The sequence below is a fragment of the Lissotriton helveticus genome, chromosome 10, assembly GCF_964261635.1.
Source record: "Lissotriton helveticus chromosome 10, aLisHel1.1, whole genome shotgun sequence".
In the NCBI taxonomy this organism is placed as follows: Eukaryota; Metazoa; Chordata; class Amphibia; order Caudata; family Salamandridae; genus Lissotriton; species Lissotriton helveticus.
In genome coordinates, this window is record NC_136071.1 from 93,463,821 (window position 1) to 93,480,420 (window position 16,600).

Genomic DNA, 16,600 nt, shown 5'->3' on the forward strand with positions numbered 1-16,600 from the left:
TGGCCCAGCACACTAATTATAGTTATATCTCAAATTTTCAACAGTAACAAAAATTATTAGTACAAAGATTAATACAAATCAGCGATAGCAGAATCAGGTAGTGCTTGCGACGGCCATTGGCCGACAGGCGCACGTAAGGGGTTAAAAGAGTTATACCTCCCATGACGCCTCTAGCACCAGTTTAGACTCTGAACACTGTGCTTACATGGCTCATGTGTCCACCTTCTGAGCCATTAAACAACTGTCCCCTACAGTTTCTTTCATAGAAAGTGGCTTTCCTCATTGCGATCACTTCATTGAGGAGAGTTGGTGAGCTACAGACTTTAACCTTAGATGAACCCTTCTTTTAACTTCATAAAGACAGAGTAGTGCTTTGCACCTACACAAAATTCCTTCCCAAAGTGGTTTCTGCTTTTCATATCAATCAATCAGTTGAGGTGCCTGTGTTCGTTCCTCAGCCCGATTCTGTAGCAGAAAGAGCTCTTCATACTCTTGATGTCAGAAGAGCGTTACCATACTACATTGAAAAAACAAGACAATTTTGCAAAACAAAACAATTGTTTATGCATTTGCTACACCTCACAAAGGCAATCCCTTCTCTAAATCTGGTATTGCAAAATGGATTGTTAAATGCATTCAAACCTACTATGCTAAAGCTAATCAAACTTTGTCTATACCTCCTAGAGCGCATTCCACTCGTAAAATAGGAACGTCTATGGCCTTTTTAGGTAGCATCCCTATAGCTGACATTTGTAAAGCAGCAACATGGGCAACACCACACACTTTTACCAAACATTACTGTGTGGTTGTGTTAGCACGTTAACAAGCCAGCAAGCAGTGCTAAAAACACTTTTTCAAACAGCTGCAACATCTACTAGTTAGCCACGGATTTGGGAGAATACTGCTTTATAGTCTATGCAAAGCATGTGTATCTACAGCCTTGAACGGATTATGCTACTTAACCAGTAAGCATCTGTTCTTGGCATGTAGAGCGGTAGATTCCCATGCAACCTCCCCGGGCACCTGTACTTGTTGCCGTCTTGCTTTACTTACATTACATACGCATGGGCATCTCTATACTACACTTACTCACCCTCTTGTGGGAAAACAATCTAACATGGGAGTCGATGCCCACGCGCACTGTCACCGAAAGGAGGAGTCACCTTACCTTGTGACAAGGAAAGACTTCTTCGAAGAAAAACAACTTGCCACCATCCGGACCCAACTCTAGATGGCAGGAGTACGCAAAGCATGTACATCTACAGCTCTACATGCCAGGAACAGATGCTCACTGGGTAAGTAGCATAATCCATATATATATTCTTTAAACCAAAGGTTAAAGTACCATTATAGTTAGGTGAATATGTCAGTGACAACATTAATGTTTTGAAGTAAAACAACACAGAAATTCACTAGATATAGTTATCAGAACTTGCTGTAACTTGTGTACCCAAAATGCACTGCTTAGGACCTCACATGTTACATCACTCATGACATGTTCTGTAACATCATTTATGACATTACTGATGGCAACTCAACTGACGTCACTGATGACATCATCTAATGACTGTGTTAGTTTCTTTTATAGTTTACGTAGTGGCGGGTAACTACCATATTACTTTCCTACCTAATTTTGAGCAGCCTGTGTCCAGCCCATCAGTGTAAGTGTTTACCAAACGCATGTGCTCCTAATGCAGAATATTTGTGTAGTATTTGACGATGCTATAAACCTTTGTATTGAAGAGTAACTCTTCTGTGTGCATGTGACAGTTGACGGCTTGTGTTCATTATGTTCCATATAATACAATAAGGGATGATTTATGGTCCCGGTCCATGACCCGTACGATTGATGTGACAATCAACAGTAGGGCTGAGAGCTTTCCCTTGCCAGCCGGTATGAGAGGGCGTGGCTGGATAAGGTTTCCATTATGAAGATGTCCAACACTGGTGCAGTGACCAAGTGGTGAGCCCTGATGAATCTGCCATAAAGTGTATAGGGCAGTGAAACATGTTGGCTTCAGGTATTGGTATGCGACGTTAAGCTACCAGCCTTTTTAGTTCACCAGTACACACCAGATCTAGTAATAAAGTTGTACCATTGGTGTGTCTTCTGATTTTAATCAACTCTGTCGTCACATCAAGGAGCGATTCCTTGAGTGTTTTGTCTTGCACCTGTCCTTTTGCACAAACACGCATGGTTTTGTTTTGGACACCTTTTTCTATTTTGTTTTGAAAAGGAATGGCGACCGATGATGAGAAAGGAGTAGGAAACTGGTAGCATCTGCCGAATGCCCCGAGGGTTGTTCGCCCGTGAGGTGCCTTCCTTTTCAACACACATTTTTTATTGTGTCTATTTTCAATTGTGGGTGGATGTACTGTCTCAGTGGAGCAGTCATCGGTGGATGTGTCGAGTTGAATTCTGCCCGGATCCTCCTTTTTTGCAGTTACAAACAATGGTTTAATTTGGACGGTTAGGCACATAAAGAACATACCCAACTACATGTAGAGAGGGGGTAGTTTGGATCTAAAGAGTATATTTTTTCCAGTAAACAATGTTTTGATGCCTAGTAGATGAACGCTAACCAATGTCCAGGGTACAGGGATTTTTTGGTATTGACGTTCATTATGTTCCACACAAGTTTTTTGGTACTGTAGAAAAAAGTCCAGCAGGGCCAGGATTGTACGTACTACATACTAAGTATTGTAAGTAGCCTTTCATTTTTAGACAGAATCATCTCAGCATGACAATTTCTACTTACCATAGATGACTGTATGCACCAGGTAGTACGGTACTAACCTATGTACCTGTGCTTGTTTTGCTTCAGAAGATGGCCTATCTGTAACGTTTTCACCACAGTGTGAAGGCTGCAAGTAGTATAATCTTTTAGCACTTTCAGACTTTGATTATTTCAAGTGAATAGTCGCTCTTTGGACAATTTTTGAATAAAGTGCACACTGTTCTTAGTAGATACTTTTTATTGTTATGTGGTGTATTTCCTGTGAGAGTTGTACTGTCTGCAAACAGTGTAGTACAGAATAAACTCTCTCCGTAGAGTAAACAGTGTTAAAAGTATCACTTTTTTACTTATCCCCACTTCATTTCTCAATGTAGGTTCATTGACCGTCAGGGGTTTGATACAGATAAAAACTGTCCATAGTAGGGCATTAGTTATGTAACAGGGCTTCAGGATACCTTTTGACATGTGGTTCATAAGTCAAAATGAACTCAGATACCCATGAAGTGTTTGGTATAGGGTCAATATTCTCCATTACATACGCTTGCTTTACCTATGGGTGTTGTATGTATGATAGCTCAGACTATTATGAAGCATCAGTACTTCTGTTTTGCACTTACCTTCATAGCTCTAATACTTTACCCATTTATAGAACAATGTGTACCAAAGAAGTTTTGATGATTTCATCAGTAATGTCATAAATGTCACAGAACATGTCATAAGTGATGTAATTTGTGAGTTCATAAGTAGTGAATGGCGGGGCGCAGGTTGTAGAAGGGTTTTTAAAAAAAACCAATAACAGATCTTTTTATCACACCTATCTATAATTTTGCTTTAACCTTTGTTTTTTAGTGAATTTCTAATTTTGTTTTAACAGAAAGTAATATTTTATTACCATACTTAAAGCCAACCAATCGCCACACGTGGCCGAAGGTCATATGGGGTGGGGGGTTGGCTACAAGATCTTATATTTTTTTTAAGAGGAGGGGATCACATGGTCCTCCTCCCTTAGCCTTTGGTACCCCATCCCCAGGCCATTTGCCATTTTTTTTAAAGGGGAGGGGGACTGGGAGATTACCCTCCTTGAGCCTTATTAGGCCCTGGTGACCCCATCCCCCAGGGTTGTTATTTTTTTAATGAAAGTAGAGGTGGGCAACATAGCCAGCCTCCCCGATCCTTATTAGGCCCTGAGGAACCATCCCCCTGGCCTTTTTTGTTTATTAAAGGGGAGGAGGGGGCCACATGGACCCCCTCCCGAGCCTTAATAGGCCTTGGGGACCCCATCCCCCAGAGCTGTTTTTTCTTACTTAAAAGGGAGGGGGCATGTGGCCCTCCTCCCGGAGCCATATTTTATCCTGGGGACCCTATCCTCCAGGGCCATTTTTATTTTTAATAAGGGGGGCCTGGGGACCCCCTCCACCAGGGCCACTCTTCTTAAAATAAAGGGTATGGAGGCTGCGTGGCCCTCTCCCCGAGCTTTGTTAGGCCCTGGGGACCCCATCCCCAGGGCCACTACTAAAATTAAAAGGGCAGGGGGTCCACGTGGCCCCCCTCCTTGAACTTTGCTAGGCCCAGGAGACCCCATTTGCCAAGGCCACTACTAAAATTAAATGGGAGGTGGGCAAGGCGACCCTCCCCACCCGAGCCTTTCCCGGCACCGGCCTCCGGGGCTCACACTATTAAAGGTGCGAGGTGCGTGCCCTGGTGCCCACCCAGGGCACCCACCATACACTTGCTGGGGGCCACGGGGCAGCACCAATGCCCCTGCAGCCCGAGCCCGCTCCGTGCATCCACCATACACTTGTTAGGGGCTTCGGGGGAGCACCAATGCCCCAGCGGGCACAGCCATCTCCGCATATGCTGCGGGAGACGGCATTGCTCCCATCTGCAGGGAGCAGCTACTAATGCTGCTGCCTCCGGCAGGAGCCACATTTTGATCTTTTTCCGTGCCTGCATCAGTGGGATAGGGAAACGGATCAAAAGCCTGTTCCCAGCCAGCAGGAGCATTACAAATACTCCCACCAAGCGGGGGCAAACACAGGTTTTCCTGCCTGGGGCATGGCGGGCAGGGAAACCACTATGTCCGTTGGGTTACCTCATTGGGACATAGCTAGTAAGCCTGCCCCAGGGATTGGGTCCACTGGACCATTAATGGCTCGGGTGGGGGGACCTGTGCATGGCCTCCCTCCCTTAATTAAAGTAATCGGCACCAGGAGTGGGTTCCCCAAGGCCTTTAATGGCTCAGGGAGTGTGAACTGCATGGCCTTCTCCTCTTCCTCTTTATTATTGAAACCTTCCCCGGGGATGGGAGTCCCAGGGTCCTCTGGAGGCTTGGGAAGGGGGTCATACGACCTACTCCCCTTAGGCAAATTGTGGCCCCAAGGGTGGCTCATCGGGCCTTTAATTGTTCAGGGAGGGGGAGGGTGCGAGGCCGCCCCTTTTTTCATGACTTTGGCTCCAGGGTTATGATTCCTAGGGCCTTTAATGGCTCATGGAGGAGAACCCTGCACCCCCCACCCCCCCTGATTGACTATGACCTCAGTGGTGGGCTTCCTAGGACCTATAATTGATGAATGTGGCCCAGCTGCCATTTTGCTAGGGTTTTCTTTGTTTACCCTGTAGGACTCTTGCCAGATCATAGTATTTTATGCCAATTTTTCGTTGTCTTTGGCACCAGGGAGGGTCCCCCTGCGTCCACCTCATGGGGCTTAGGGTCAAGGTACCCCTACCCTGCTTCCTATTAATGTTCTTTTTTTTTAACTTCTGGACGATGACTAAGTCTCCAAGTCCTGTAATGGTTGCCAGCTACATTTTTCTCATTATACTGGCAGTCAATCAGAGCGCAGGCTCCCATCAAAGTTAAACTGATCTTTCCACTCCCCTGGGAAGATGGATGTTGGATCTATGTTTAAAAAGTGTCAACAAAGGAACCTGGGAAATGTCTATCCAGTCAGGTCGACTTCATAGCAGCTAAGTTAACTGATAAGACTTGAAGGAGGGTAAATTGGATCAAACTAACCTAGTATCTTCTAGTAAGCAATTACTTGTATGGTAAACCATCTAAATTAGGTGGGCAGACATAAAGATCAACCTCTGGCGTCCTTTACTCTGTTAGGCCATTGGAGCGGTGTAATCACGATGGAGGCAAAGTAGTCTCTGCCGTCTTTAAACCAAAAGTCCACCTAAATTTAAATTGGGCAGGCGGACCATCATGTTGGCGGAAAGGGTACACCATCAAGACAGAGTACCCGTTCAACCAACATATAAATCCTATATAAAGCTCAGTGTGCTTGACAAGGATTCTTTTCATGGTGTATATTGAGTTCTTTAGTGCATAGGAAGTATTTAGTTCACAGTGTAGGATGCGGGGTCATGCGGTGAAAAGTGGTGTTTATTCTACAGTGTGGGATGGATAGGCCTCTGGTTCCTAGACAAGACATAGTAGAGGGGAGAATGTGGGCTTCTTTATTCTGGAGGTCAATTTATTGACTTTATAGAATCTTCAGCCAAGGATGACGAGGATCTAGTTCTTGTGATGTGCCTCAAGCAATGTATTTCTTAATTTAACATATGAGGTTCTGAGACACAAAGAGTTGGTGTACGTTATCATGAGGAAACCTGCCTCTTGAGATGCCATGGGTAGAAGAATGGTGTAGTACATACAGGCCTGGAATATGAGCAAATTATCTAATTCACATTGTAGGATGGAATAATCTGGGGTCCATTGGAGTGCTTATAGTACCCTTTATGATGCAGTAGCTTCTTAATTTAGAGTTGAGTATTGCACAGTGTGTTGGGGGGGGGGGGTGAGGCTCTTACTGACAGTCTCCTTCATGGTAGGTTTTACTGTCCTGAGCCACCAACAAAGTATTTATCGCAGTGAAATATAGACCCCCACAGATACTAGTAAGGATGTCGTCCAGCGTGCACACTCATCATCCAGCGTAGAATACACATGGCTGTTGTAGTAACTGGCTGTTATATTTTTACGTTCTCCCAAACTGAAACTCGGTCCCTTATGAATAGCTTATATTTTGTTTAAGCTGCAGCGTGGGGATGGATGGATGGATGGAGGATGAATGTTATCTCGTTGCTCGATTTCTTTGCTTCTAGGTAGACACCCTCAAGGCTCTCTCCGACATGAACGCAAGACCTGCTTCCAAGACAATTTGTTAATCGGTGGATTCCGCAGACTCCGGTTCTCAGGGCTGGCACAAGCCTCTTGCTCTGGGGCACAGGGCTCATGGTTAATAACATGAAATAATACTAATTGGCGAGGATGTCCTGCTCCGTAGAGCCTAACCAATGCTTCCTTCTTGCTTCCGTGGCAGGTGGGGACCGCAGCAGCGTTGGCAGCACAGGAAGCGCCCGGAGCTCTGGCAGCGGTCAGAGTGCTGGCAGCAGTGCCAATGCCATCCATGCTGGTGCTGAAGGGGTCAAGGTATACAGTGACACCGTTCTTCAGTAGTGTAGTCCCATGGAAGCCCTTCCTTAAGCACTAGATACTATGAGGCTTATCAGCCAATGGGAAAGCTGTAACACCCTCCTATTTACCAATCCAGTCTCTGGCCCCTCCAGCCTCAGCCTATTATGAGTAGGGTTCGGATGGAAGCCAGGTGTGTGTAGGAACTGGTGTCCTCTGAAGAGTAGTTGTTACTCCCAGCTTCCGGTCACCTCCCCACTGTTTTATGAAAGTGTATGATTGTCCATCTGTCCAAATGTCCTCCCAGTCATTGATTTTGGGGACAGATCTTTCTAATATTTCCCCATTCCTCGTTTTCTCCTATATCCATCTCCTTTTAGATGAGTGTCTATCTACATTTCTCTCTAACCTTCTCAATGTGTTCCTTACCTATCTCTACATGTGTCTGTCTGTCTGCCTGTGAGTGTTCTTCTGTATCCCTCTATCGCTCCCTCTATCGCTCCGTCTTAGTCTACCGGGCTGTCCTTGTGTATCTTTGTGTATTTATTTTGTTACTGACCCACACATATCCCCTCTGTCTCCCCTTCACTTTATTATTCCATCTGCTTGCATACTCAACTTCCATCCATAGTCATGTACTTGATCATGTTTCTCTTATGTCTAAATAGCTTGGGTTTGCATATTGAAGAGACTACCCTCTCTCTTCAAGGGCTTACCTCTGATTTATCTGCGTTTATACAATCCCTTCAATATATTTTATGTAGTTTTCTTCCTTCCACACAGTTGTTGTTGAGATGAATGGAGAGGCTTCTTTCTTTTACTTCAATGTTTTGCTTGCAACATTCAAACATGGGGCATACAAGCACAGGGTGCAACAGCTTACACAGCACAAACATGCATCTTTCACACAAACACACACACGCACGCACGCATGCACGCACGCACACACACGTTGAGCCACCTGTAGGTAACACAAATTACACAAGATTTGGTCACACTTATTCATCCACAGCACACACTGGGAAATGCACATAAATGACAATCATGAATCTAAACCACTGTATGCACAGACATTGTACACTGTGAAAGGACGACTGAAAGAACCAGTAACTGAGTGAATGTGTGAGCATAGGAATGATTAAACAACTCCCTGCATGCACGCTCACTACCCCATACCCAACCCTAAACATTCTTACACTCTCCCAAGACATATTCTGTGCACTTCTCCTAGCAGGTAGCCCATAATACATTCAAGCTGGCAGACCCTACTGGCTTTATCTGGTTCATGGATGTGATTCTCCATTAGATCCTTGAACCACTGCAGGGGTCTGCCATGCTAACCTCGTTCTAGTCTCTGGAGTTTATTTAATGCTGGCCTTATTTTTATTTTTAACTGCAAATATATTGGGGTTCCCCTGAAAAAGAACAGAGTTCCTAAGACAAGGACAAAACAATCAATTGTACTGAAAATTCTTAGGCAACTATTCTTTTCAACAGTAGTTACATGTTACTCTGTTATTCTTGGGGCATCCTGACCAATGACCAAAGACCCAGAATGTATTAAGATATAATACATTTATTAGATCAACAGTTTTTTAAACATATATATTTCAAATTAAATACATAATATACTTTATACTTCTTCTAAAAACATCCATACTCTTAACCCCAAATATCACAAGCATTCAATCATACATCCCCTCTCATCTTTCCATACAGTAAAGTGCATCACCAATATATGATGTTTCAATATCCATACATAGGTATTCCTTTCTTTGTAAATTGATAGAGGCTTAAACGGCTGATATTCAATAAAGAAAATAAATTATTGTTTTAAATGTTAGCATTCAGTCTACAATCCTTATTATTTAATATGGTAAATACACAGTCGCTATGCAATATATTCGTCTTTCTTCGGAGGACAATACTCTAATTTAAGGGCTGCATGATTCCTTCCATGTATCTTTCTTTTATGCACCCACATTATAGTTTTCTTTTTTAATGCATTCTGCCATGCAGTGAATAGAAGGCTCGTACGTGAAACGTTCTCCATCCCCACAAAATCACTCAGAATTGAATAATGTACCGGGGACACCACTAATGAGGACCCACATAAATAGGTATTTTAATGTATTCCACATTCCCCTACACCGTTTAAGAAGGACTCCTTTATTGCAGAGCTGGCAGCTTTACACGTACATACACTACCATTTCAAACTAGAGCTATTCGCTTAATTACTATCCGTGAACTCTTTGCCAAGAAAGCATTATTCCACCTAGCTTCCCTTACAGAAAAGTGTTTGTGCACTTGGAATAAAACTAAAAGGAAACTGTACCAAATGGAAACAGCAGAAGGGGGAAGCAGGACAAATAGATGAGGACACTGGCATAAATACAAGGCAGAAGCAACAGGGACTTGTGTATGGGAGCAACACAAAGGTATAGAGTCACAGAGATGGTTGTTGGATGGACATGGGGGCATGTGGATGCTGTGAGGCATGTCAAGAACAGTGAGGCCCTGAGACAGTGGTGCTTGGGCGATAGAGTTGAAAGCAAGACACATGAGGGCCCTAGACTATGGGGTTTGGGGACAGAGATGAATCCAAGAGCAGTGAGGCCTCGGGACTGTAGGGTTTGGATAGAGATGAATGCAAGAACAGCACGACCCTGGAACTATTGGGTTTGGGGATAGAGATGAATGCAAGAACATTGGGGCCCAGGACAATGGGGCTTGGGGACAGAGGAGAATGCAAGAACAGTGAGGCCTCGGGAGTGTGGTGTTTGCGGACATAGATAAATGCAAAAACATTTAGGCACCAGGACTATGGGACTTGCGGATAGAGGTGAATACAAGAACAGTGAGGCTTCGGGACTGTTGGGCTTGGGGATAGAGGTGAATGCAAGAACAGTGCGGCCTCGGGACTGTGGGGCTTGCGGGTAGAGACGAATGCAAGAACAGTGAGGCCCTGGGACTATAGTATTTGGGGATAGAGATGGTTGCAAGAACACACAATTCTAGATTCTTGACACTTGATGATAAAACAGAGAGCAGGAACAGATAGGCCCTGGGACAGTACAGCTTAGAAATAGGGTGAGTACATAAACAGAGAGGCTCTGGGACAGTGAGCTTGGAGATATGATATGGAGAGGTACCGAGACAGTTGAAGCAGAGACTGAAATGCAGAGACAGGGTAGAGAATGTGAGAAGACAGACACCTTGCAACAGGAGCAGGTCTTGGAGATAAGGGCGCAGGGGATGGAAGACTGTGAGATGAGATGAGTTAAAAGATGCATTTATTTAAGAGTTTTATATAGTGCACACCACGTCAGTTTTGACAACTGAGAGATTCACAATGAAGAAGATGGACATCAACGTAATCCTTATCAGCCATAAAGCTGGGATTCGTCACTAAAGATAAATAGGTATATTAATACCTAAATATTTACAGATAATGTGCATCAACCCAGATCAGATTGTGGCACCAGCACTCTGGGAGAGGCCTGTATGCTTTCTCATACAACTATCAGAAGTCCTTGAAGTAAGCCTGAGAGAAGCAAGAAGCTGGAGTGCAGCTATACATGAAGACTGGTTGGGTCATTAGGGGAAATTAGGATATATCACATGGTATTTGAGAATACAAAAGGAATGTTTCTGTGAAAACGCTTATCGCTGCAAAAAGAAGATGGTTCTCAACCAGATTAATTCTATTTTCGGTGGTCTTGTGACTTCAAACCCTCACCTGTCATGAGCCAGTATTCTCGCAATAAGTGGAACATCTTCAGAATTTTCCTTTCTCACTGCCAGGCGGAAGGACCATCTTGCCCGCCCGAGATACTGCTCCCTATCAATCGTTGATGTCTTGGGACTGCTATTGCAAAACCAAGGGCCATATGTAGGTAATCTATATGTTCGAGGCACATGAGCTGCAGATACTACACTTAGCATTAGATCGCCACCTGGTGTTGGGCTCGCATGACTGCATGTTGTTGTCGTCTTGGAAGAAGTCTTTGTAGTCACGAGATAGGCGACTCCTCCCTTGGACGATATTACGCATGGCCATCGGCTCCATCCTTAGATTGTTTTTTTCCGCCACTGGGTTCGGATGAAAGTTTTCTGCTCCGGCTAGAAATAGACTTTTCCAGCACTTCGAAGCGCAAAAGACTTACGAAAAACGTATCAAACTACTTTTGATATCGACTAACATCGTTTCGACTCGATTCCGGTCGTCGACGTGGGCCGTTGGGCCTATCCACGCCATGAGGACTACACCTCATGGAAAGGACGCCGTTCAAGAGATGCCCCGTGTGTGGAGCGAAGTTTCCACACAGTGACCACCACGAGGTATGTAACCTGTGCTTATCGCCAGAACACGACATATCCAGCTGTACAGCCTGCACGTCCTTTCGATCCAAGAAAACCATTCGAGATCGGAGGGCCCGTCGACACAACATGCAGAGATCAGCTCCGAAGCCGGTGGATATGTTCGACGAGGTGGTTCCGCTTGTTCCCGAAGAAGATTCCGATGATCTCCAAATCGTATCAGAGGCAGACAACTCAGATGACTCCAAACCATCCGGTCAGCGCGTGAGTACTACTGCCCCTGCACCACATACAGCACCCAGATCGAAGGCAAAGGTCAACACTCCGCCTCCAGGGCCCAGTCGCGACCGAAATACCCCTTCGACAGCCCCGCCATCGAGCCCGGCTCCGAAGAAAGTCATTAAGCCTTCCGGTAGCTTGGTACCGAGCAAGCCGCAAGTGTTGATCCTACAAATTCCCTCGGCACCGAAACCGAAAGAAGTCTCGGCTCCAAAACCGTCGACTTCTAAAGACAAAGGTGTGAAGCCAGCGTCCGACGCCTCGAAGCCGACGAGACCAGCTTCCACTCCGAAACCATCATCTTTGGTGCCAAAACCGACAAGGCCTGATTCCGACGCATCCAAGCCCTCGAAACAGTCTACGACACCGAAACAACACCTTTGGTGCCGAAAACTACGCCAAAGGACACTGTAACACCTCCTAAGGCTAAAGACAAGCAGCAACCTCGTCCAGAACGAAGAAATTGGCGCTGACAAAAGTTCCACAAGGAGAAGACCTTTTTCAACCAGATCCTCTGCAAAATAAGATCTACATTGACCCAAAGACAGGTCATGCATCCACTACACCACACAAGAAGAGGAAGGCAGATGCAACACCCACACCTGTATTTCCTGCCAAGAAGAAGGACTCTGCCACATCTCCTATGCACCCTTCTTCTCAAATACTTCCTTCTCCTTCATCCCCTGTTCCTCTTAACAATTCACCACAGAGATCTCCTCCACATTCTCCTCTTTTATCTCCAAACTCACCTCAAAATGATGATGAGTATAGTTTAGGAAGAGGGATAGACACAGATGAGCCTGTCCCATACCCTATAGATGATACAGACTGGGAGCACCCAAGCCCACAGGATGTGCCAGATATTCCTGACCCACAGTCCTTCCCATCAAAACCTTCTCTCCCAGAAGATAACATTGGTTTTGGTCACCTGTTGAACAGAGCTGCCATTTACCATGGGGTCACTATGCATTCTGATGAAGAAGATTTTATGTTAGACACATTCGAACAATCGTAAAGGTCTGTTCAAATTCTTCCCATGATTAAAGGGGTCGTCAAACATGCTCCAGAGATATTTAAAGACCCTGTGCGTACTAGGAATCCTAAACCCTAGAATTGAGATAAAATATAGGCCTGCACCTGCAGATCCAGCCTACATTAAAGGACAACTACCATTAGATTCACTAGTTGTGTCAGATGCTAGAAAAAGGGCAAACTCACAAACTTCAGGTGAGGCACCCCCACCTGACAAAGAATCCAAGGTAATAGATGCTTCAGGCAATAGAATAGCTGCGCAAGCTACCAATATATGGCGCATAGCTAACACACAAGCCCTTCTTTCATGATATGATAGGGCTCATTATGATCAGTTAGAGAAACTACTAGAACATCTACCTGACAAATATAAAACACAGGCACGCTACCTTATACAAGAAGGCAAGCTAATTTCTAATGCCTCAATCAAGTGCGCACTAGATGTAGCAGACACTGCATCTAGAGCTGTAAATACTAGTGTCGTACTTAGGAGACATGTGTGGCTACGCATTTCAGGATTTAAACAGGAAGTGCAAACTACTATTTTAAATCACCCATTTAATCAAAACCAATTGTTTGGACCAGAAGTAGACACAGCACTTGAAAAGATGAAGAAGGATACAGACACTGCCAAATCCATGGGGGCTTTACAGTCCACAAAAGCTAAAAGTTCTTTTCGTCGCTCCTTCTACAGAGGAGGCTCCAAACAGACTGGAGCAGACAATACAACATCCTTCAAATCTAACACACAAACATCCTCTAACAAGGGATATTTTAGAGGAGGATATAGAGGGAATAACAACAAATGAAGAGGTCGGGGTAACAACAATAATCGAACCTCTTCCACCACAAAACAGTGACTTCCCTCTGCTTCCCCAACAGCATTACACTCATGTGGGGGGCAGACTAACACAATTCCTGCATGTCTGGAATTCCATCACAACAGACAAGTGGGTAAGACAGATTATCCAGTATGGCTACTGCCTAGAACTTACAGCAGCCCCTCCACACATACCACCCAGGCAGCGTCCAATGTCTACAGAACACCTCACTCTGCTCAAACAAGAAGTTCTGTCACTTCTACAGAAAGACGCAATACAAATAGTTCCTTTACAAGAACAAGGAACAGGGGTTTACTCGCTGTTTTTTTATTTCCCAAGAAGGAAGGGACACTAAGACCAATTCTCGACCTCAGGCCCCTCACTCATTACATACAAATCAGATCATTTTCATATGATCACTTTACAACAAGTGCTCCCACTGCTGCAACAAGGTGATTTCTAAAGAACGCCTACTTCCACATTCCTATACATCCTGCTCACATAAAGTATTTAAAGTTTGTACTGGAAGGGCAACATTACCAGTTCAAAGTCCTTCCATTCGGAGTGTCGACGGCACCAGAGGTATTCACAAAGTGCCTAGCAGTAGTAGCAGCACATCTCAGGAGACAACAAATACATGTCTTCCCTTATCTAGACGACTGGCTCATAAAAGCCAAATCATTCAATCAGTGTGACCAACACACACATCAGACAATTCAAACATTGCACGACTTAGGGTTCACAATCAACTACACCAAGTCGCACCTGCAACCCTCTCATATACATCAGTATCTAGGGGCTACAATAAACATGTCTACAGGTCTAGCGTATCCCAGTCCAGCAAGGATACAGAGCATTCAAGCCTTAGTCACAGCCTTTCAACACCAACAATCTCTGCAAGCCAGAGGGTTCATGAGACTAATAGGCATGATGGCATCTTGCATTTTCATAGTGCCATATGCAAGACTGCAAATGCATCCGTTACAAGAATGTCTAGCACAACAGTGGAACCAGGCTCAAGGTCAACTAACAGACCTGGTGTTGGTAGACAGCTGCACCCATCGCTCTCTGCAGTGGTGGAACACCAAAAACTTGACAAAAGGGCGGCCGTTCCTCGAACCTGCCCCACAACTAGTGCTCACAGCAGACGCATCTCTCACAGGATGGGGAGCCCATCTCCTACATCATACAACTCAAGGACAATGGTACAGTCAACAAAAATTGTTGCATATCAACCATCTAGAGCTGCTAGCAATATTCTTAGCACTCAAAACATTCCAAGTACAAGTACAGAACAAAGCTGTCTTAATCGGGACTGACAACATGACAGCCATGTATTATATACAAAAACAGGGGGGACACACTCTCTACAACTGTCCCAGCTCGCACAGAACATTTGGAGATGGGCCATTCCACAAAACATATATCTGTTGGCAGAGCACCTTCCAGGAGTTCACAATCAGATAACAGATCTGTTGAGTCGGCAGACACAACAAATTCATGAATAGGAACTACATCCACAAGTTCTTCAACCATTCTTCAACAAGTGGGGTCATCCAGACATAGATCTGTTCGCCACACACAAAAACGCAAAATGCCCAACCTTCGCCACCAGGTTTCCACACCCGCTGTCCAAGGGCAATGCGATATGGATGAACTGGTCAGGCAGATTTACGTACGCTTTTCCGCCAATACCACTAATACCATTAGTAGTACGCAAGCTCAGACAGCAGTCTCTCAAATTAATCCTGGTAGCTCCCACATGGGCACGCCAACCGTGGTTCACCACGCTGCTAGAACTCTCTCTAGTTCCACACCAAAGTTGCGACTTATTCCATCCCTACTAACGCAGAACCATGGAGACATCTGACATCCAGACCCAAATCAACTGAATTTGGCGATCTGGCTCCTGAAGTCTTAGAGTTTGGTTATCTTAACCTACCACCAGACTGTATGAACATCATTAACACCTTGCGTGCGGCGCCGATTTCCCCCCGGTGCTGGACATTCCATAACTGGGTGTGGTCGTGACGGAACCATTCCGTCATCCGCACAGCTCAACCGTGAGGCATGACCGAATGGTTCCGTCACAAGCATCGAAGGGGTTAAAGAGGCCAGGAGACCTACTACCAGAGCTTATTATGCTGCTAAATGGAAGAGATTTGCCATTTATTGCAACAATAAACAAATTGATCCCCAGTGTGCTTCCATCCAGAATATCATTTGCTACCTCTTACATTTACAAAGATGTAACTTGGCATATTCATCCATACGCCTGCACCTTACAGCAATTGCAGCATATTTAGAAAATAGACAACATCTGTCTCTTCTTCGAGTACCTGCAATTAAAGCATTTATGGAAGGATTGAAAAGAATCATCCCTCCCAGGTTGCCACCTTCTCCAGTGTGGAACCTCAACGTTGTTCTTACAAGACTCATGGGACCCCCTTTTGAGCCTTTACATAAATGTGAACTGCAATTCCTCACGTGGAAAACAGCTTTCCTTATTGCTATTACGTCTCTCAGAAGAGTAAGTGAGATACAAGCTTTCACAATACAAGAACCATTCTTACAACTACTAACAACTAATCCAAAGTTTCTTCCAAAAGTCATTACTCCTTTTCATTTAAACCAATTGGTAGAGTTACCAGTGTTTTTCCAAAACTCTGACTCTGTAGCAGAGAGAGCTCTACACACACTAGACGTTAAAAGAGCTCTTCTCTATTATAGCGATAGGACCAAATCTTTTCGTAAAACAAAGCAATTGTTTGTATCTTTCTCTCCACCACATAAAGGCAACCCCATCTCTAAAGCTGGGATTGGAAGGTGGATTGCAAAATGTATACAAATATGTTATCAAAAAGGAAAACGTAGATTAACAGTCCCTCCTAGAACGCACTCCACACGCAAACTAGGAGCCTCTATGGCTTTCTTAGGGAACATCCCCCTAGAAGACATCTGCAAAGCAGCAACATGGTCTACAACACAC

General features: G+C 44.7%; 1 protein-coding gene across 1 annotated transcript in view; it reads left to right on the forward strand.

The window, feature by feature from the left end:
• The window catches only part of CASKIN1 (CASK interacting protein 1), a 776,040-nt gene that overhangs the window by 637,861 nt on the left and 121,579 nt on the right, over positions 1–16,600 (forward strand). The window contains exon 13 of the mRNA XM_078664842.1: positions 7,067–7,176. Within this exon, the coding sequence (XP_078520968.1) occupies positions 7,067–7,176 (110 nt within the window). The remainder of the gene's footprint in view (positions 1–7,066; positions 7,177–16,600) is intronic.